Genomic DNA, 23115 nt, shown 5'->3' on the forward strand with positions numbered 1-23115 from the left:
AGGATACAAGATTTTGTAGTTACTGTTAATGTTATACTTAAAGGGAACCTGTCACCTGAGAACAGAGGCCCGGATACTTACCTCATCCTGCAAGTCCCGCTCTAGAAATCGGTGCCCGACGGTCTGTGTGCGCCGTATGTAAATAAGAGAGGAGTCTGACATCCATAGGAAATCACTCATCTCCTCATTTACATAACGCGTGAGGAGACCGGGCGGCGATTTCTCCGCGGAGGGGCCGGCTTCTGGAGCGGGACTTGTAAGTATCCGGAGGTCAGGTGGGCTCTTCCCTCTGTTCTCAGGTGACAGGTTCCCTTTATTCTTTTAAGGGTCTGTCCACATGTACAGACTCATAGCATAAATCTCGCTGCTAGTCTGTCAGGTCCCTTTCACTACATACTCGACGTGATCTGAACGACCGCTGCGTGTATGTAATTCTGCCGGCCCCTTAACCCCTTTGGCTCCCGCCCCGCTGTGTCTGTATATACATTAACTGTCCTCTTTGCACGGGGTCCCGCTGTCTGCTCTCCCGCCCGGCCAATCAGTGTGTTGCCCAGCCGCAGCCACTGATTGGCCGGGCAGGAGAGCAGGACGCCGGGACCCCATGCAACGAGGACAGGTGATATATATACAGACACAGTAGGACGGGAGCCGAAGGGGTTAAGGGGCCGGCAGAATTACATACACGCAGCGGTCGTTCAGACTGCTGCGAGTATGTAGTGAAAGGGACCTGACAGACTAGCAGCGAGATTTAGACAGATCCTAAAGGGGTGGTTCACCTTTTTTAGTACTGAAAGACTTAAAAAGTCTTTTACATTTTTTAAAACTTTTTTTTTTTAAACTTTTAAATTGAAGTAAATTACAAATCTGGCACCAGTTGATTTGAAAGAAAATTATTTTTGGTGAACAACCCCTTTTAAATGTATGTCAAAGTATTCTCCAACTCACATGTGCAACAGTGTGGTGGCCCATCCTTTCTACTTTCCTTAGGGCGAATTGGTCTATTGTGAAATGTTTGCAATGAGAGCCGCCATCACATATACCAGATGCTGGTAGTAAAAGTGATATGTGGCCTTAGACTGACGTACAGAAGGTTATAAGTGTCACAAAGTTGCATCCGCTGTTCCCTATCTAGTTGTTTTAAGATCTACTGTCCTATTGTAACAACCTCAAGTAAAACTAGACATGAGATTAAGCCCCTATTCCACAGGTCGTTTAGAGGAGCAAACGAGCACTCTCAGCGCTCGTTTGCTCCTCGTTCCCCGCTCGCTATTCAACGCGGCTGCAGCGAGCGGGTGAGTGCGGGAGGGGGCTGCGGGGGGGCTGCCTGGGGGGATCGCTGATCGTCCGGGCAGCCCATAGGATATAGCAGCGTCTGGTGCCGATGCTCCTATTCAACGGAGCGACAGCAGCCGATCGCTGCTATATCAGTCGCTTGTTTTTCAACATGTTGAAAGACAACCGACTGCAACGATCAGCCGACATGAACGATGTCGGCTGATCGTTGCACTTTATTCCACCGGACGATTATCGTCCGTAGCGGCCGATATCGGCCGAATACGAACGATAATCGTTCCGTGGAATAGGGCCTTTAGAGACGCAGCATTACTCGTTTAAAGTTTCAATTATTTCTATGGATCAATGGATAATACTTGGCAGTCTGTGCTGGTAACTTTATTATGCTGGAATAGTCCCCTGGAAGCAGAAGGTTTCCATGCGTCTCCCAATAGCAGTGTTGTGTTTTCCCATCCCTCCCTGGCATTGGCCATGTTGTGGAGCTCCAGCGTCTGCAATGTGTAACCACGTGTTAATGATTTGCACTTGCTGATGGGCTGTCACATGCCGCTGTTAACTTTACACCAACCCTTTCATGAAACCATTGGCTTGTGAATTGTCAGTGTAGTAGAAGTAGTAATGACGTTCACAAGGGGGCAGGGTTTACCAGGAAAGAAACCTATGATCGAAGGAACTCTTATCAGAAGATACTTGGTCTTTTTGTGTAAATGTTAACCCTTGAAAGTTTTGGTTTTTGCTGCAATCTTCAAAAAGTGTTGTACATCCAAACAGCTTATTTACAGGCATAGTAGCCACTAAAGCTGCCTATAGAGGAGTCTTAGTTGACTTAGCTCAGTGATAATCTGATGTCTGTGTGCCGATTTCTGTCCTGTCAGATTATAGGGTCTTTTTTTTTTTTTTTTTTTTTTTTTTTTTTTTTTACCAGTCATGGCAAAGGACAACATTTTTTTTAATGTCTTGCCCGTGTTGTGTTTTCGAGCTATTATGTTATATCAGTATTATGTTTTTAATACAAATCTTTTATTCCTCAACCCTGTTTGCTGGAATTCTCTCTTGTTGGGCTTTTTGGTGTTCACACTATCACTATGCAATATTTACAATGTTTGCAGAACAGTGATAAAATTGAGGGGGATAAAAGAAAGTTAAAAATGAAGTATAGGGTGCCTCATTGACCTACCATAGGGGGCTCTGTTTTGCTTTGTGTACCAGCATTTAAAGGTAGAAACCATGAAGACATAGTTTCCCTTTAACAGTCAAACTATTAGCAGGTTAGATGGATCTAGCCTCCTCACAGCCCCCTATAGCGCCAGAGACGCTGAGGAGGAGGGTATGTGTCTTACCTTCCACCTCTGTGCCGATTCTTCGCTGTTAGTTGGGGTAAACTCCACTATGGTGCACAGTTAGGAGCCCTGCCGTGTCATCCGTCCCTCCCCATCTACTGTTAATCAATGGAGGGGTGGGGCTGGATGACTAACAGTGCGGGACCAGCCCAGAGGAGGAAGGTAAGACCCATATATTCCTCTCAGGTGCAGTAGGGACACATCAGCAGGTTAGGGTTGTCTAACATGGTGATAGTTCCCCTTTAAAGTTCTAAAGAGTTGAGCTCCAGAACGGAGATGATTTGCCATGCATATTCTAGCACATCGAGATGCATTTCATTGAGAAAAAGAAAGTTGTCAGCCTAATGCAATACTTATGACTGTGACGTGTTCATATTGAGGTTATATATAGCTGGTAAGTTGTTTGTATGTATCACGTTCCCCTTAACTACTTCTAGACCAGGCTCATTACCCCTGAACAGAGACACTTTATTTTTCCCTTTAAATTATTTTTGGCCTACATTTACAGTGATGCATCAGGCTTTATTTTCGATTACTAAATTTATTACTTGTGATACTTGGAAACTGTGGTAAAAGATATAAATAAGTGCTGCCGGCGTCCTTACATCCTGCTCAGCCAATCAGTGCGCTGTCCCTCCACAGCGCTCAGACTGAGCGGGATATTCAGAGGCTGGATGCCGCAGACAGGGTAATGTATGCACTGGGTCATGGGTAAATAAGGGGGCTGCCGCTTACATACTCGCAGTGAGTTGACAATTCCGCTGCGAGTATGTAATCCTATTGAAATTGACAGGAGGGGAATCGTAGCGAACTTACAGCGTTAAAGCCAGCTGCCGTTCTGTTACGTGTGAACCCACCCTAAATGTATTTTTTTTTTCTATAGTATGTAATCCTGAAGTTTTTTGGTCTTCATTTCACCCACTGGGCCTTTAGATTAACCTGACCACCACAATCTGACCTGTAACCTACTGCACCCTATCATGTACTGCCCTGCAGCTTATTGCACCTCACCATGTACTGACCCGCAGCCTATTAGCCCACTGTACATCCTTTGCAGACCATTGTTCTCCATCATATTACCATTCATGCAGCACATCACACCCACAGCACTTCACCTTTGAGCTGATCCCTGCAGCACTGGTCACCCCTTTAACTGCAGTGATCTGGATCACCTCCTTCATGTAGAAGTGTGCTCCCAACCACCAGCGTCCCATCCTGCTGCTTCCTGGGCTCAGTGATGCTCTAGATAGTTATGTGCATAGTTTGGACCGTTCTGGAACATGGTTACCCACCAATCTGAATGTTAACTATAGCACTGGCAGAGACTAGGAGCCCACAGAGTGTATGCACAGGCACAGAACGGCCGAGGGACGAGGTAGGCTCCCAGGCAATAGCTACTGCCCAGAAACTGAACTGTCAGCTCATGTTATCTATATGTGATACAGGCCACTGGACCTTCCAAGACCTGTGCTCCGTGCTGTGTAATCAACTTCAAGGATCTGCCAAGCTGCCCGTGCGTAAAATAAACCTAACCCAGTAAACGGACCTGCAGGAGATCGGGTTGGTAAACTGAGGCCCTACTTGTTTTTGTTTTTTTGTCCCCCCCCCCCCAGGATTAATCGCCCAGCCCTAGCTGAAGCTAGCAGCTCAGTCTCCCTCCCCTGTAGAATGACCCCCTGCACAGGTCGCAGAGCATGCCCAGGAAACATTTCTATTCTGTTTAGTAGGGTCTGCACCAGTCTGTTGTGTCTTCTGTATACCTATGGAGCTTGCTGTAAAGCATTTGTCTTAAAGAGTACCTGTCACCCCCCCCCCCCCCCCCCCCCCCGTGCCAGGGTGACAGGCTCCCGACCCCCCTATACTTACCTCATCGCACCGCTTCCTGAGCCGGTCGGGTGTCTGAGATTTCACGCGCTCCCGGGAGTGTCCGATGCTCATAGAGAATGAATGGGGAGTCCGATGCTCCGTCATTCTCTATGGGCATCGGACTCTCCTGTGAGCGCGCCGTGCTCAGGAAGCTGGACCCGGCGCAATGAGGTAAGCATAGGGGGCTCTAACGGGGGTCGGGAGCCTGTCACCCCGGCACGGGGGGTGACAGGTTTCCTTTAATGCTATTAAGAACCACTAAGGCAACATGGCTGCCTTCATAATGATGTATAGACTGGGAACCTATTAGAAAAGAAACATGTTTCAGTATCTTGTCTAATAAGTAAAAATTTAAGTTAATGTGTCATCCAGATTTTTTTAGGACTGGTGATGAACGGCGGTATGAATGGTTGCTGGGTTGCTCTTTCACACAGTGCTACTTTCTGCAGCTAGCGCAGTAATTCCAAGAGGTACCTTGATGTGCCAATTTAAAGGGGTTTTCCATTTATATTATTATTAACATTATCCACATTTGTTATATGCATGTATTTAAAATTCCGCCCACACCTTTCTAACACTGGTGGAGTAACCCCTTTACAGCCCAGGGATTAGTTCTGTGTAATGCATCTGTTGGCTAACGGAACAAACCTAAAAACATGGCATTAGTCATGGGACCCATGGCATTCAGTTAGATATGGGGTGCCATGACTGACTGAATAGTGGTTGTTTCGGCTACATTTACACATTCTGTAGGGCTACGGACAAACTATGGAATGGCTACATTCACACATCTGTGATCCGTGCCGCAATTGTGTGTCTGTACTAAGATCTGCCCATTTTTTTTCCTTGGGCACATCACTGCCCTGTAACACAAGATGGATGGATGGATGCAGGGCTCCAGATGGCGACCAAAATGGTCGCCAATGCGACTGACTTTTTGCAAATGGCGCCCAGATTTATTAATCTGGGCGCCATTTGCGACTGGCCCCGGCGGCGGCGCGCTGTCTCTTTAAGATGCGCGGCTGATGCGCAGCTGCCGGGGGTGTCCCGTCCTATCCCCGGCAGCGCGGCGCATCAGTGAGCTGCCTGGGGCCCTGACTTCCGGCACAGGAAGCGCACGTCAGAGACGCTTCCTGTGTCAGAAGTCACAGCCCCGGCGTACAGGAGCTCACTGACGCGCCGCGCTGCCGGGGATAGGACGGGACACCCCCGGCAGCTGCGCATCAGCCGGGGACAGCGCCTGAAGAACAAGAGGATCGCCGGGGGAGCGCGTTGTCAGGTGAGTTTGTGTGTTTTATTTTTTTTTAAATATTGCTTAGCATAGAGGAAAGGGGGGGGGGGCTTTATAATGGGGGGAAGAGAAGGGGGGGCATCTATAATGGGGGGAGAAGAGGGGCCATCTTCAAGGGGGGGAGAGGGGGCCATCTATAAGGGGGGGAGAAGAGGGGCATCTATAATGGGGGGGGGGGAGAGGGGGCATCTATAAGGTGAGGGGGTATCTATAAGGGGGGGAGAAGAGGGGGCATCTATAATGGGGGGGAGAAGAGGGGGTATCTATAATGGGGGGGAGAAGAGGGGGTATCTATAATGGGGGGGAGAAGAGGGGGCATCTATAATGGGGGGGAGGAGGGGGCATCTATAATGGGGGGGGGGGAGAGGGGGCATCTATAAGGTGAGGGGGCATCTATAAGGGGGGGAGAAGAGGGGGCATCTATAAGGGGGGGAGAAGAGGGGGTATCTATAATGGGGGGGAGGAGGGGGCATCTATAATGGGGGGGAGGAGGGGGCATCTATAATGGGGGTAGAGGGGGTCATCTATAAGGGGAGGGGGCCATCTATAAGTGTAGGGCAAACTGGCTGCAGACACTGGGAGATAGATATATGCACAATTATTATCAGGGCCCCTCAGGTGTCTGTATTGTAGGGGGTCACTTGCATTAGTCACTAGGTGAGAGATATATCTATTTATATACACATCTTGTGGGGGGTCACTATGGCTGCAGTCATAAGTCTAGCTCAGTATGTATAGACTGTTGCAAGCTTTTAAAGGGAACCTGTCACCCCCCGTGACGGGGTGACAGGCTCCCAACCCCCCGTTAGAGCCCCCTATACTCACCTCATGGCGCCGGGTCCCGCTTCTGAAGATAGTCGGGTCACGGAGATCTCAGCCGCTGCAGCCCGGCGCGCACACTGAGAGATGAGTCCAACGCTCATAGAGAATGACGGAGCGCTGGACTCTCCCGTCATTCTCTATGAGCGTTGGACTCATCTCTCAGCGCACGCCGGGCTGCAGCGGCTGAGATCTCCGTGACCAGACCATCTTCAGAAGCGGGACCCGGCGCCATGAGGTGAGTATAGGGGGCTCTAACGGGGGGTTGGGAGCCTGTCACCCCGGCACGGGGGTCGACAGGTTCCCTTTAAGTTCAAGTTCAGAAGAGTAAGCCTCATTAAAAGGCTAGCCAAGTGAAGCTGAAGTACTGAGTCAGACTGTATATGGTTGTCAAGTTGCAAGTTTCCATGTTGAACGTTTTCAAACTAAGAAAAGAAAGAATCTAAAGGAGGAGGAGGAGGCTGCGGCCTCTGCACACAGTAAGTCCCATTTAACATAACATTAATTTTACATGGTTTAAAATGTTGGCGACCAAATATTCTATTTGGCGCCTAAATTTTTCAGGTTAGGAGCCAATGGCTCCTAGGTAAATTTTTTAGTCTGGAGCCCTGGGATGTATGGGGCCATTTAAGCAATTGTGGGCTGAACTACGAAACATATAAGGGCCTTAGTCTTTCAACTTTGTCTAATAACACAACTCTAATGTTAATAAAGTTGATTGTGTAAAAGAAAAATAAATATTAAGAATTGCTCATGTGATTTTTAGAGTTAACTGTTAAAGACAGAAAAGTATGAGCAGCTTCTATGCAAACACTGATGGACATGATTCAGCTACATTTAGTTCAGATATACAGTAGTTTATGATTATCAGAATAGTTTTATCAGAATTCCAGGTCACATGATGCGTGGGGTGGCTCACAGATTTTTTTCAAATTTAGCATTGACCCTTTTATCATTGTTTGAAAGTAGGGGCCCTGTTACATGGGCCAGCGCTACACTAGTCTGTGTGGGCGGCACTGGTCTGCTCAGTATTTACAAGGCTAATTCCATCTAGTGGCCTAGTAACTTATCAAAGTTGGCGGCACAATTACTGGTGCCGCTTATTGAAAATGAGCTAACATAGCGCTATGCCCACGTTCCATGTGACTATGGCATAGCTGAGGAAATATTGGAAATGCACCATGAACTTTAAACTTTTGAAGTCATGTGTGACTGAAGGGATTCTTCTGGATATTGTGTTAATGACTTTTGTTACAGCAACTGAGACCTCAATGGAGTTTCTGGGAATTTTTTATGAGGACATGGAATTTTATTTCTTTTTTCCTAAATATGCACATTTACTGAATGTTATGACTTGATGCAAAATGACATGAAACAAAAAGTGGTGTGTAAAAACTTGTAGTAAACAACTCTGCAGTTTCTGTACAACCAGTGTCCTTAAAGGACAATCTAAATCCAGTCATGGCCAGTCCTAGATATATTAACAGGTTCTGGGTAGACAGCACAAGTTGTAATTCTGAAGATTCTAGGACTATAGGCATAATCTTTTGTAAACGGAGCGAAACTATGACGCCACATTGATAGCAAAGGGGTGTCCAGCTTGTATAGGCAGGTAGGTTCTGCTAGTACATGTCGTGTGACTCAGGTCAGTTCATGTTTTAGACCCGTGTGAATTTTTACTTCAGGAATCCTACTTATAGCTGGATATACACATGAGATTAAAGGGGATGTCCAGCGAAATTTTTTTTTTTTTTTTTTTTTTTTTTCAAATCAACTGGTGTTGGAAAGTTATATAGATTTGTAATTTACTACTTAAAAAAAAAAATCTCAAGTCTTCCCATACTTATCAGCTGCTGTATGTCATGCAGGAAATGTTGTTTTCTCTTCAGTCTGACACAGTGCTCTCTGCTGACATCTCTGGCCGAGACAGGAACTGTCCAGAGGAGGAGAGGTTCTCTGAGGATTCATAGAAAACCGAGCCAGAGTTCCTGTCTCAGCCAGAGATGTCAGCAGAGAGCACGGTGTCAGACTGAAAATAAAACATTTCCTGCATGACATACAGAAGCTATGGGAAGACTTGAGATTTATTAATGGATGTGAATTACAAATCTATATAACTTTGTGATATCAGTTGATTTGAAAGAAAAAGATTTTCGCTGGACAACCACTTTAAAGGGGTTTTCCCACCTGGAACACTTATGGTGTATCCATAGGATGTGTCATAAAAGTCCTTTAAATGTGGGTTACATCTCTGGGCCCCGAACTTATCTGTAGATTGAGGCCTCCCAGGCCCCTTCCAGTGTATTAGCAGCAGCTGGAATTGGTTTGAGAAATCCAAAACAGATGAGTTACCCCAGATCTAAAGATAATTGTGGGACCCTGTGTATATGCTATCGGTGTTCCCCTATAGCTATCTGTTGCTGTAACCCACTACCTTTGCAGTAGGCCAGTTATATGTTGTAAATGGAGGGCTTCCTGGCAGCATATGTCGGGAAAGGAACAGGTTGAGCATGTTAGAGTTCACTAGCTCTCTTCTGTACTGCTGGTGACATGTCAAAAGTTACTTTTATTGACAGTGACATTTTAAGACAAAAGTCCAAGTTCAACCTATAGCTGCACTGTTACTACAGAGGAATGCAAACATCCCTTCCCTACTCACCAACAACCCTTTAGAGACAGATGCCAATTGCCCTATAAATACCCTGGTCTCCCCTGCCCCCTAACAAATTCAGCCATAACAATCTCATACAGGTGCCCAGAATTGTATGCAATATTCCATTTGCGATTTGTATAGAGGAAAATATACTCCATGTGTGATTTGTTTAAAGGAAAATATATTTTCTTATAGTTGTCTCTTTAAATAGGTCCTATGTTTTATTAGCCTTGGCAGCCTCTGCCTAGCACTGGTCACTATAAAATTTAGTTTCCTGACCACAGATACCCTCTTACCATTGCTATACAGAGATATCCAGTAAAAAAAAAGAAAGAAAAAAAGAGCCACACATACTGTGTGGTGTATTTGCTACACAAAAAGGGATGTACCGGAAGCAGGACATTAATTGGAAGTTTTATAGGCAATTTTAGAAAAGATTCAGGGGCTCCATATGCATCAGATTCCGGCTGTGTATTATGACACCCACTGGCAGCGATCTGGATCCCTGACATTAAACCTCCTAGATGCCACTCCATGAGTGACTGCAGCATCTAGGTGGTTAGGCTGTAATCTATCTAGCTGTGCAGCCATATTGGTGACACTGTAATGTTCCTGCTGCTTTTGCTGTTTAACTTAAGGATTAAAGGGAGGGGGTTAACACTGTACATACAGTAGTAGAATCACAGGTATATATACAATAAGTCTTTATAAAACATTTTGTATAGTTGTGTTGTAGCTTTTTTTTTTTCCTTCCCTCCTTTTTTGCCATCTGTGTATTTCTCATTTAACATTCATTATGTTGTATTGCAGTAATCTATGCCAGCAATTATGACCATGTTAGCAGACCATGCAGCTCGACAGCTGCTGGATTTCAGCCAGAAACTGGACATCAATCTCTTGGACAATGTTGTGAATTGCTTATACCATGGAGAAGGTGCACAGGTAACTAGGAACTTTTTTTTAATTTCTATTTCTTGTTGTCTGTACTATTGACTTATGTATAACAACCGAAAAGTGCATTCATATCAAGTACAGTATTGTGAACCCAGACCACCACTTTTTTTTTACCCCAGTGCTAAAGCTCCGTAGGCAGAGGTGATTGTCTTCCACCTGAGTATGTGAAAAGTGGAGAAGTTGCCTTTTACACTCAATTAATGGAATCTCATTTGAGAAATGTTTGGCAATACATATTGCGGGTTAAGTTTAAAGATTTCTCATTCTAGTTACCTTTTCAATTAAACTTTCTGACTGTTTTCAAGGTTTGTTTGCAGTCTTTGAATATAAACCCTAATTGTTTACCTCTCAGGCATAAAAATCCTGTCCTGGTCATGTGAAGATCACACAGGTGCACAGCATGTCACAAGACACGGCTCTGATAACGCGACCGTAACTTTGTCACATGACGAGAACAGCTTTCTTTTCCCTGTAAACAATGAGTATTCCAATAGAAAAGAAGGGTCTCTTTTAGTTGTAATGGGACAATTGGCAGTGCCAAAACTTTAGGTCCGTAGTTTTGACTTCATGAATTTTGTCTGTTTTCCATCCTGTCAACCGTGACTCCAAGCTGATCACCTGAAAACTGGTGGAGACTGATACTGAAAATGTTTAGAAGCATTGTAACTCAACGCATGTGACTAGGGCTGGGCGATATGGCCAAAAAATAAAATCTCGATTTTTTTTTTTTAGAAATCTGAACGATTCTCGATTTAAATCTCGATTTTTTTTATTTTGCTAAATAAACAAAATTTTTCTCACAGCGTCAGATACAATTTTAATGATGTTTGAGACAACAACTGTATTGCTTCCCAGTGGAACAGTGCTCCCCTGTGACTGAGGGGGACTGACAGGGACTGGGGCAGCTGGGGATGACTGAAGGGGACTGGGGATGACTGAAGGGGACTGGGGATGACTGACGGGGACTGGGGCAGCTGGGGATGACTGACACGGACTGGGGATGACTGACAGGGACTGGGGCAGCTGGGGATGACTGACAGGGACTGGGGATGACTGACAGGGACTGGGGATGACTGACAGGGACTGGGGATGACTGACAGGGACTGGGGATGACTGACAGGGACTGGGGATGACTGACAGGGACTGGGGCAGCTGGGGATGACTGACGGGGACTGGGGATGACTGACGGGGACTGGGGATGACTGACGGGGACTGGGGAAGCTGGGGATGACTGACGGGGACTGGGGATGACTGACGGGGACTGGGGATGACTGACAGGGACTGGGGCAGCTGGGGATGACTGACGGGTACTGGGGATGACTGACAGGGACTGGGGCAGCTGGGGATGACTGACGGGGACTGGGGAAGACTGACGAGGACTGGGGAAGACTGACGAGGACTGGGGAAGACTGACGGGGACTGGGGAAGACTGACGGGGACTGGGGAAGACTGACGGGGACTGGGGAAGACTGACGGGGACTGGGGCAGCTGGGGATGACTGACGGGGACTGGGGAAGACTGACGAGGACTGGGGAAGACTGACGGGGACTGGGGAAGACTGACGGGGACTGGGGCAGCTGGGGATGACTGACAGGGACTGGGGCAGCTGGGGATGACTGACAGGGACTGGGGATGACTGACAGGGACTGGGGCAGCTGGGGATGACTGACAGGGACTGGGGATGACTGACAGGGACTGGGGATGACTGACAGGGACTGGGGATGACTGACAGGGACTGGGGCAGCTGGGGATGACTGACAGGGACTGGGGCAGCTGGGGATGACTGACGGACTGGGGCAGCTGGGGATGACTGACAGGGACTGGGGATGACTGACGGGGACTGGGGCAGCTGGGGATGACTGACGGGGACTGGGGATGACTGACTGGGACTGGGGCAGCTGGGGATGACTGACGGGGACTGGGGATGACTGACGGGGACTGGGGAAGCTGGGGATGACTGACGGGGACTGGGGATGACTGACGGGGACTGGGGATGACTGACGGGGACTGGGGCAGCTGGGGATGACTGATAGGGACTGGGGATGACTGACGGGGACTGGGGCAGCTGGGGATGACTGACGGGGACTGGGGATGACTGACGGGGACTGGGGAAGACTGACGGGGACTGGGGAAGACTGACGGGGACTGGGGAAGACTGACGGGGACTGGGGAAGACTGACGGGGACTGGGGAAGACTGACGGGGACTGGGGAAGACTGACGGGGACTGGGGAAGACTGACGGGGACTGGGGAAGACTGATGGGGACTGGGGCAGCTGGGGATGACTGACGGGGACTGGGGCAGCTGGGGATGACTGACGGGGACTGGGGCAGCTGGGGATGACCGACAGGGACTGGGGATGACTGACAGGGACTAGGGCAGCTGGGGATGACTGACAGGGACTGGGGATGACTGACAGGGACTAGGGCAGCTGGGGATGACTGACAGGGACTGGGGATGACTGACAGGGACTAGGGCAGCTGGGGATGACTGACAGGGACTGGGGATGACTGACAGGGACTGGGGCAGCTGGGGATGACTGACAGGGACTGGGGATGACTGACAGGGACTGGGGCAGCTGGGGATGACTGACTGGGACTGGGGAAGACTGACGGGGACTGGGGAAGACTGACGGGGACTGGGGAAGACTGACGGGGACTGGGGAAGACTGACGGGGACTGGGGAAGACTGACGGGGACTGGAGCAGCTGGGGATGACTGACTGGGGCAGCTGGGGATGACTGACAGGGACTAGGGCAGCTGGGGATGACTGGGGGGGACTGGTGCAACTGGGGGTGACTGGGGAAGCTGGAGATGACTGGGGGGGACTGGTGCAACTGGGGGTGACTGGAAGGGGACCGAGGGGGGGCTGGAGGTGACTGAGGGGGGCTGGTGGTGACTGGAGCAGGAGTGCACATAGCCCTCCTTCTGTCACCCCGGCACACAGCGTTCCGCTCCCCTGTCAGCCACAGTTACAGCTCCCCGGTCTCTGGAGGAGACAGCAGGGACTGCAGGGTGATAGTGTGATTCCTGGAGCTGTACAGCGGGATCTGACCCCGCTGTACAGCTCCAGGACCCGCAGCGACACTATCACCCTGCAGTCCCTGCTGTCTCCTCCAGAGACCGGGGAGCTGTAACTGTGGCTGACAGGGGAGCGGAACGCTGTGCTGGAGGACGCCCGCGCTGCATAACTCCGGACTGCCCGCCCCTCGCCTCACTCCAGCGCTCGCCAGCCCCATACTGCCCCTCTCCAGACTGCCGGCCCGATCCGCCCCTCTCGGCCCCGCACCGCCCCTCTCCGGACTGCCGGCCCGCCCTGCGCCTCACAGCAGCGCTCGCCAGCCCCATACTGCCCGTCTCCGGACTGTCTGCCCGCCCGCGTACCGCACCGTCCGGCCCGCCCGCAATGATTTTTTGTGAAAATCGAATTTACGATTTTCACAAAAAATCAAATCGATCCAAACACTCTGGGCGAATTAATCGAATTAATTCGATTAATCGCCCAGCCCTACATGTGACATACCTGTAACTTTACCTCCTCCATAGCATTACACTGCGTTCAAGCAAGAAGCAATGGAGGAGGCAGAGTGATGGGTACATAATAGAGATGAGCGAACCAGGTTCAGGTTAGAGTCAATCCGAACCCGAACGTTCGGCATTTGATTAGTGGTGGCTGGTGAACTTGGATAAAGCTCTAAGGTTGTCTGGAAAACATGGATACAGCCAATAACTATATCCATGTTTTCCACATAGCCTTAGGACTTTATCCAAGTTCAGCGGCGCCCGCTAATCAAATGCCGAAAGTTCGGGTTCGGATCGACTCGAGTATTCTCGAGGTTCGCTCATCTCTAGTACATAACATGCGCCTCTATTAGACCCAATGTTAGTATCGGGAAGCCGCCCAGCCACCACATGGCTTGAGGCAGAATTACTTTGGTATGGAGCAGGGGTATAGCCACTGCATGATTTTAAGGATCCTAATTTTTTTGTTTCTTGAATCATAGCAAAGAATGGCACAAGAAGTATTAACCCACTTAAAAGAACATCCAGATGCCTGGACAAGAGTGGACACCATTCTCGAGTTTTCACAGAATATGAACACCAAAGTAAGAACACGTTTACAGGTTTACAAAGAGAAACAAACCTTTGTTGCTTTGCACATCTACTCTATTCCTCTAACAACTTAGAGGAAGGTGTCCTCTTAATCGCTGGGCTTCAGCTTTTATCTGACAAGGCCTGTTCTGATGCAGTGAAAAAGATTCACTGACAGTGTATAAAAACAAAGTCGATTAAATCTAGATTATGGTTTCACAAAAGTTTTATGATAAATAAGGGTTTTCAAGAGGGGCTGTCTCGTTTCAGCTTAATTCTCATGGTCCTGATGAGTGTAGATGGCCTAGAATTGCTAATGTCTGCTCTATCTACCTATAAAATATATGTGTGTGTGTATGTATATATGTGTGTATGTGTGTGTATATATATATATATATATATATATATATATATATATATATATATATATATATATATATATATATATATATATATATATATATATATATATATATACACACATATATATTTATATATATATATACACACATATATATTTTATAGGTAGATAGAGCAGACATTAGAAATTCTAGACCCCCTACGCTCATCAAGACCTTGAGTATATATATATATATATATATATATATATATATATATATATATATATATATATATATATATATATATATAGCAGATGAACTCCTTAATCCTTTATTTCTAAGGGCTATTGAGAGTTTAAATTGTGGACCTTTTTTCCTGCAGGATTAGTTACCCCAAGCCAATCATATTGTTTCATTAATAGACTTTAGTGTATAATTTTGTCACCTATAAACTTTTATTTGCTAATATGAATACTTGTCCGCTCCCCTTTTTTTTTTTTTTTTATATTTAAAAAGGAGTTTTCTTGATAAATTGAAGTACTCAAAAGCACTTTGAGTGTCTCCTGTCCCCTCTTTTATACATAAATGATCTGATAATCAGGGTATCGTGCTTTTAAATGTCATTTGTTTTGCCATTTTATTCAAGGCTTAGATTATAAAAATATTTTAGGAATTTGGGCGTATTACAAATACTAATGTGTAAAAATTTCAAAATGAAAGTATCTTGCAGTTGTACACAATGTATGCCGGTATTTTCTGCAGTTTGTTGCTGCATATTCCCTAAAGCATCCCATTGTATATTTTGGTATTTTAAGGCTCTTTTTTTTTGACGAATCATTTCTTTTAATCTTCCTCAAAGTGCTTACTGTAGTTAACGGTATTTGCTTGCCTGGACGTTTTTTTTCTGCTGTTAAATACTGACAGACGTTACTAATGTTTAAGTTGATTTATCAACAGTACATTATAAAAAAAACTCAAATTGTCTTGTGAAAAAATGACTTGATTAGCGGAACAGAAAGAAAGCAGCAGGTAAAGAACTCTTCAATTTACATAAACTGCAAATGATTTGGTGCTAAATTTTCTGCACTATTACATTTGGCTTTTATGCAATTTTTATTTTTTTTATTTTATTTATTAAGCTGTTAACGCTTCCTGATATTAATCATAATGTTCCATTATGTTGATTGCTTGTAATAGGAAGAAAAGGGGTGTCTTCCTGTGCAACTGACACAGCTAGGCTTTGACGGCAGGCCTCCACAAGGTCTACCCTTTTCATTCCCTTTAACTGAATTCTGTTCATCAACTGTTTTGTTTCATGGGTGGGTGTTGGGGTGGGGTCGGGAGGCTCGGGGACCAGGGAATAGTTATAATTGACTATTTAGAAACTTCTACCACAGGGATCACTTTCATACAGTCTGCTATTCATATTTGCTGTTGTCATGTTGTCTTCAGTTGCTAGCAAAATAGTTTGTGTTAAACAGGCTAGGGCCGCAAGTTTCTTGCTTCCCTTCATACAGTTAGGGTATGTTCACACTGAGTAAAAGTGGTGCAATTCCGCCTGCCTCAGTGTGTCAATGGGATGCCACGTGCGTTTACGAGCAAAATATAGACTAAAACGGTCTAATTTGCCCATAGCAACTAATCAGAGCTTTGTTAACCAGTATTGCCATGGACAAACAAAGCTTTTATCTGATGTTCCTCTACACTAGTGTGAATAAACTTAAACCTTAAGAGGGACACAACTTATATGTGTATGTATGCTACAGGCTGTGTGGGTACCTAAATTTACCGACCCATGGCCATGCTTTTTTTTTTTTTATTATCCTGGCAGTTTTTTGTTCAGTTTTTTTAGGGATTTGAGACTCCTTTTGCTGGGAAAACTTCAGCTTCTGTAAAGCTGCAATGAGACTATTCCACCATTAAAGGGGGGAATTGTTTTTAAATCGACTGGTGTCACAAAGTTGTACAAGTTTGTAAATTACTTGTAGTTAAAAAAAAAATCCCTGTACTTATGAGATGATGTGTGTCCTGCAGGAAGTGGTTTATTCTTTTTAGTCTGACACGGCGCTCCCTGCTGCCATCCCTTTCTGTGATTTGCTGCTACTCTGGACAGTTCCTGACATTGACACAGTTCTCTTTTCTGCCACATTTGTCCAAGTAGAAAGAATACACCACTTCTTGCAGGACAAACAGCAGCTGATAAAGTACTGGGATTTTTTTTTTTTTTTTTAATGGGAGTAATTTACAAATCTGTATAACTTTGACGCCATTTTTTTTATAATCTTGAGTACCCCTTTAAGTTCTGTTGTGATATTCAGTATAAATTAACTTTTTTTTGATATGAGGTGTTTGCCAACAGCATCCTACAGCAGATATGTTTACACATTGTATGAAGCACTTACATGATCCCTTTGGTTGAAGTTATTGATCGACTTTGTTGTATAATAACTAACCTTCTGTAGTAAAAACTTTTATTCTGGGTCAAAATATTAGAATGCAGAATCTGTAAAATTTACCTTTCAGGTATTGCTGAGCCTGGCGGCCTCTTATAGAAGTATATTGTGCAAATTCTTTTTTCAAATATTATATTTTGTTTTTCATAAAGTAGCAACTGGCTGGTCATGTGATGAGTGTAATATATTGGGATAAACAAATGCCTTGGGTTTGATCCCGTAGAGCATAATCGGGAAGCTATTAGTATGTAGAGTGATTGTAACCTATTATAGTAAAGTTATACACAGCTAGAGGCAGAAAAGGCTTATGACTTCCTGATCAGACTGCACATGGTTTGTATGTAGTTTGTATAGATATGTTTATGTAGCATTAGAATGTAAAAAAACTTGATAACATTAGGAACATATTGTGTTGACAAAGTGTACAAGTGTTATTAAGGAGGTAAATAAAGCTTATTGTACAGGCTTCTAATATACTTCCAGTATCAGTTTATCATAATTTTCATGATCTCTCATTATTCATTGAAAACATGACGGATTATCAGGAGGAAGAACACCTGACCTATGTAGTCTCCCTTTCTTAGAAGAGAGATGTTTATCCCAGGCATGTTTAAGTTACCTCATTGTTAAGTTATTTTGGATAAAAAGCCCTCCTGGTCACGTGATGGTCACACAGGTCATGTTACACACTAAACACTTGCAGCAAGTTACAGTGCCAGTGGTTTTCTAAACACCATTCACACTGACTGAGCATGTTCACATGACAATTTGTGCACGGGCTTTCACCTCTGCCCTAACAGGTTTGCTTCAGCTTCTTTGCAGCAATTGGGCTTTATCTGACAGTAATCTCATTACAGTACTGAGCTTTTTGTTGTATCGAACTGATCGTCCTGGGTGGGGCATACCCTTAGGGCTAATTCCCACCCTACTGATGGGTAAGCCATGTTGTGGACTCGCTCTATCTTTATCCGGCATAGTGTATCAATATGATGCCGGAAAGGGAAAAGTGTTTGAATCTATGTTGCTTCTTCATCACAGTGCAGTGTAGCTTTAAACACTTTCCCCACTCCCAGCATCATATTGATACATGATGGTGGGTGGGGAGCGAGTCCACAACAGGGCTTACCGTCCGTAGGTTCGTTGTTTCATAGAAAGCAGGAATAGGCCCTTTAGTATATTTAGTTTATGTAACTAAGCAGAGATCTAAAACTAATGCAGAATGTAAATTGTAATATTATATACAGCGTCTTCATGTATTAAGCATAGTTTGCTGATATCATCATTTACTCTGAATTGAATACAGAAAAAGCTGTCAGTCGCGCTGTATAGTGCTTTGTGCAGCATCCTGAAAGGTAATGGGCCAATAAAATTGACTGGCTGTCTCGGCCACATGACAGAGCTAAGAGAGAAGGCACTGAGGGTGGACTTTTCTTGCCTTGCCGTTTGAACACTCAAACCCAGACTGTTAACTTTGGTGACAGTCCAATTAAGTTAAACATAATTGCTGATCTTTGGCTACCAACCTCACTTCTGACTGGCTTGTAAACTGCACATTTTTACCTTAAAGGTTTTCTCTGACTAAAACTTGTTCCCTATCCACAGGGATGGCAGGGCCTCTGACCTCTGTCTATGGCAATCTTCAGACTGGCCCCCAGCTCCTTTGTTTTGAATACAGATGTGGGTCGGCACCTGACCAGTGGCTCTACATTCTCTATGGAGCCCCTGGAAAGAGCATAGTGCTGTACTCAGCACTCCACCACCCCCCCCCACCCCCCTTTTTATTTGTCCCCCTAGGGAATGAGTACGTTTTTTTTAATTGGACTACCCCTTTAAGTGACCATTCAGGCTCTTATGAAGGCTCCGTATATCTGTAGCAGTAACCTGCTAATACTCTTCGCTGCTAGTGGGGTAGTCTGAACAGTTGTTCTGCCCTTGGCTGTAATATAAATCAGCCCATTGTGCACTGGTTTTCTGTTTAGCCTTTGATAGGCTTGGCTTTGCGGTGTGTGTGTGTGTGTGGGCTTGTATTCCCTGTCTCTGTAGGCACAGTGGCTAGACTAGTCACAGATCGCAGTATACAGATGTAAGAAAAACGTTCGTTGCATGTCCTCATCCTCTGTAGGTACTGATTTAGTCCTCATTCAGACATCCTGCAGTTACAGACAGCAATACGCATGTGCACTTGCAGCCGTCAGCAACCCATCAATGCTGGCACGGATCACTGAGGACAGATTTAACAGATGTTTGAAAGGGGTTTTAAGGGCCTTTTACACAGGCCGATTATTGGCCAGGACCGTTACAAGAAACGCTCCTCTGGTTGATAATTTGCTCATGTAAAAGGGACAGTGATCAGCTAAGGATGGGGAAAAGGCCTGATTCTTGGCTTTTCGTGTCTTTAGACCTTGCTTCGAAATTCATCGTCATCGGGTGTATCTCCCTGTGTAAGCAGGGAATGTGAGGTTGTGATTCCAGATCACACAGCAGTACGTACTCGCCTAGTACACTGCTGCTGTGATCCAGCATCCTGCTGTAATCCGGCTCTCCCGTCCAACTGCTTTCCAGGCCCGCCTCCTCCAGAATGATTGACAGCCAGAGGAGATGGGGCCTGAAGACAGTGGGAGAACAGGATTCTGGATCACAGCAGCAGTGCCTATGAAACAAACGGGCGAGCGTACTCGCTTCTCAAGGGTTACCCTAGAAGATAAGTCATTAAATTCTTAGCTAGCATTTGATAAGTCAGTATGAGTAGCATCTCTTGAACGGAGTGTGTCAACGGCGGTATTGACTATTTCATTGCGTATCAGTTAAACAAGTCTTCTTATAGCTATAATTAAATCAAACAAATTGGGTGAAGTTTACCTCGTTTTGGTCCCTCACCTTTTACATGTCTCTCTCTTTTGGCCTAATAATGGGATGGGACATTATCATATAGTTATTAGACTTAATAAGCCACATGGTAATTTCACTGCTTCTATGTGGACTAAAGGAGAAGTCTGGTGAAAATTTTTATTAAAGTATTGTATTGCCCCCCAGAAGATATACAAATCACCAATATACTCATTACGGGAAATACATATAAAGTGCTTTTTTCCCTGCAGTTACTACTGCATCAAGGCTTCACTTCCTGGATAAAATGGTGATGTCACGACCCGACTCCCAGAGCTGTGTGGGCTGTGGCTGCTGGAGAGGATGATGGCAGGGGGACACTGAGGGACACAGGGCACTGGAGGGACACTGAGCATCTCTCTGCCATCATCCTCTCCAGCAGCCACAGCCGGCACAGCTCTGGGAGTTGGGTCATGACTTCACCATGTTATCCAGGAAGTGACATCACCATGTTATCCAGGAAGTGAAGCCTTGATGCAGTAGAAAGTGCAGGGGGAAAAGCACTTTATAAGCATTTCCCGTAATAAGTGTATATTGGTGATTTGTATAACTTTTGGGGGGCAATACAATACTTTAATAAATTTTCACCAGACTTCCCCTTTAATGTGAAATATGATAAAGATCAAATTCCCTTTTACCCATCTTACTGGTTTCCCAACTTCCTAGGGCTGCATGCAACTTAATCGGCCACTGGTATTTACATGCCCAGCGAGTGGGCTCTAGCATGTTTGAGTCGCACTCATCTCTAGTCACCCACCTCTTAATGTTAAGTCTGCTTCCTCAGGATCTTTGAATCCTGTAGCGAAGCTGTGATCACACTTCTCTGTACTGTTTAGCAATACTCTTGACACTGTAATTCTTCAGATGTTTGGTGTTTTTTAACGGGGAACTTCTTTAGGTGTTGTGTTGGGATGTTCTATCGCAGCTTGAGCTGTAGATGTGCTTAAAGGTGTTGGCCACTTTTTATAGTAAAATAATTCAGTGTACAGTATTAGTGTTCAGTTCACTGTACATACTGACAGAAGCGCCCTATGTACCTCATACAGATAATATCAGACTCCCTCATCCAGGCTGGGCTGCCCTGCTCTGTGGTGTTTCTGTCCATAAAATGTCCGACATGGAGGAGCAGGGCCGGCGTCAGCACCCGGCTTACCCGGGAGAGTGCTGGGCCCACAGTGCCCCAAGGGGCCCACTCCTGCCTTTACTCACTGAATCATTGCTCAGGGAGAGCTGTCAGGAGGGGACATGCAGTCTTTGCATTGCATTATATTGGTGTCTTATAAACACCAATACAATACAATGCAATGACTGAGAACAGGCTGAATGTAGGGAACATTTACCTCCCTGCCCGACCAGCCAGCGTCTTCTCCGCCTGCTCTGTGCTGCTGATCAGTGGGATCTGCACTCCCTGCACCTTTTTGCACTGGCCCAGACCTGATTAGAGGAGGCCAGAGCAGCTCGGCTCCTGGGCCAGGAGATGGTGAGTGTACAAAGGGGGAGTGGGAGGGATGGGGGCATTGTTTACAGAGGATGTGACCTCTAAGAGCTGCAAAACTACAACCCCCAGCATGTTCTGCTAGCAGGACATGATGGGAGTTGTTTTTTAGCAACAGCTCAAGAGTCGCTTGTTTGGAAACTATGACTTATGTAGCAGTTAGTTTAGTGCCTTGTTCTCTAACCTGTGACTTCCTAATGGCTAAAAAACTACAACTCCAATCGTGCACTGCTAGAAGGACAGGATGGGAGTTGTAGTTTGATAACAACTGAAGAGTCACTTGTTGGGAAACATGGATTTGTGGGACAGTTCATTAGTCCATTGTTCTCTATCATGTTGTCTTCTAGTTGCTGCAAAACTACAACTCCCACTGTTCACTATTGGCAGGGCATAATGGGAGTTAGTTTGGCAGCAGCTGAAAAGCCACTGATTTGGAAACTAAGATTTAGGAGACCAGTTTACTTCAGTGTTCTCCAACGTCTGACTCTCCTGTTGCTGCAGAGCTACAACTTCCATCATCCACTGCTGGCAGGACATGATGGGAGTTGTATTTTGATAACACCTGTGGAGACACTGGTTGGAAAACAATGATTTAGGCGGACAGTGGCCCAATTTATCTATGGGGCTTTGTCACACTTTAATAGGGGGGCAGTGGCACAGTTCATAAGGACAAAATGGGCACTAAGATTGGCACAACTACCGATAGTGCCTAAGATGTTTGCCTGGCAGAGGGGAGCATCTGTAAGGGACAAGCAGTTTTACTATTGCCACATGATTTGCTCCACAAAGGGGCCCGCTGAGGCTCTGTCGCCCAAGGGCCCACTAGCCGACACTGTAGAGGACCATGCCCCGCCCCCCAGTTTCCACCCCTGAGCCTGTATATGCCTGTGGAGGGCACAGGGGGCGGGCCATGGTCACATGCTCCTCCATGTCAGCCATCTTATGGACAGAAACACCGCAGGGCAGCCCATCCTGGAGGATGGGAGTCTGACTTTATTTTTATGAGGTACACGGAGCTGTGGTCAGTATATACAGTGAGTACAGTCACTAATACTACACACTGAATTATTTTACTATAAAGTGGCCAAACCCTTTAAAGGGTTACTCAGTTTAATAATCCATAATAAAGCATAACAAATACTTGCCTTACCGAGCTCTTGTCTATCACATGCCTAACCTCTCCAGTCCCCTGATGGTCTCAGTTTACCAGTCTCCAGTGATAACATGGCACAACCAATTGCTGTAGTGCTGAAGTCATTGTTCATTCAGACTGGTTAGGACCTAGGAAAGTATATGCAGTAGCTTGTTAAGGTGAATATTCCTCCTTTTGGATGTTTAGTAACATTTTCAGGACTTTTCCAACAACATAAAAATTATGGTGTTTGAAAACACCTTCACTCGCCCTTCTATGGATTGACACAATATTTAGTTAATCGACATGTGGTGTTATGGGTGGAAATTCTTTAAGAAATGTTGCTATTTAATAGGTTATTCTGTAGCTTTTTTTTTTTTCTTAAATGGACTACTTGTTTAAATGATAATACCTGAAAGGTAAATGTATAGTGCAATCTGTTTTGACAGAGTATAAAAGTTCCTCTGAAAGTTGGTGTATATTTCATATGCTGTGGGCAGGT

The 23115-nt window shown here is 45.7% G+C and overlaps 1 protein-coding gene across 1 annotated transcript in view; it reads left to right on the forward strand.

Annotated features, from left to right (window-relative positions):
- Positions 1-23115, forward strand: part of XPO1 (exportin 1) — a 46631-nt gene that overhangs the window by 6376 nt on the left and 17140 nt on the right. The window contains exons 2-3 of the mRNA XM_069954366.1: positions 10073-10204; positions 14219-14320. Coding sequence (XP_069810467.1) covers positions 10079-10204; positions 14219-14320 — 228 coding nt within the window. The 5' untranslated portion in view covers positions 10073-10078. The remainder of the gene's footprint in view (positions 1-10072; positions 10205-14218; positions 14321-23115) is intronic.

This window comes from Dendropsophus ebraccatus, chromosome 15 (assembly GCF_027789765.1).
Source record: "Dendropsophus ebraccatus isolate aDenEbr1 chromosome 15, aDenEbr1.pat, whole genome shotgun sequence".
Classification (NCBI taxonomy): Eukaryota; Metazoa; Chordata; class Amphibia; order Anura; family Hylidae; genus Dendropsophus; species Dendropsophus ebraccatus.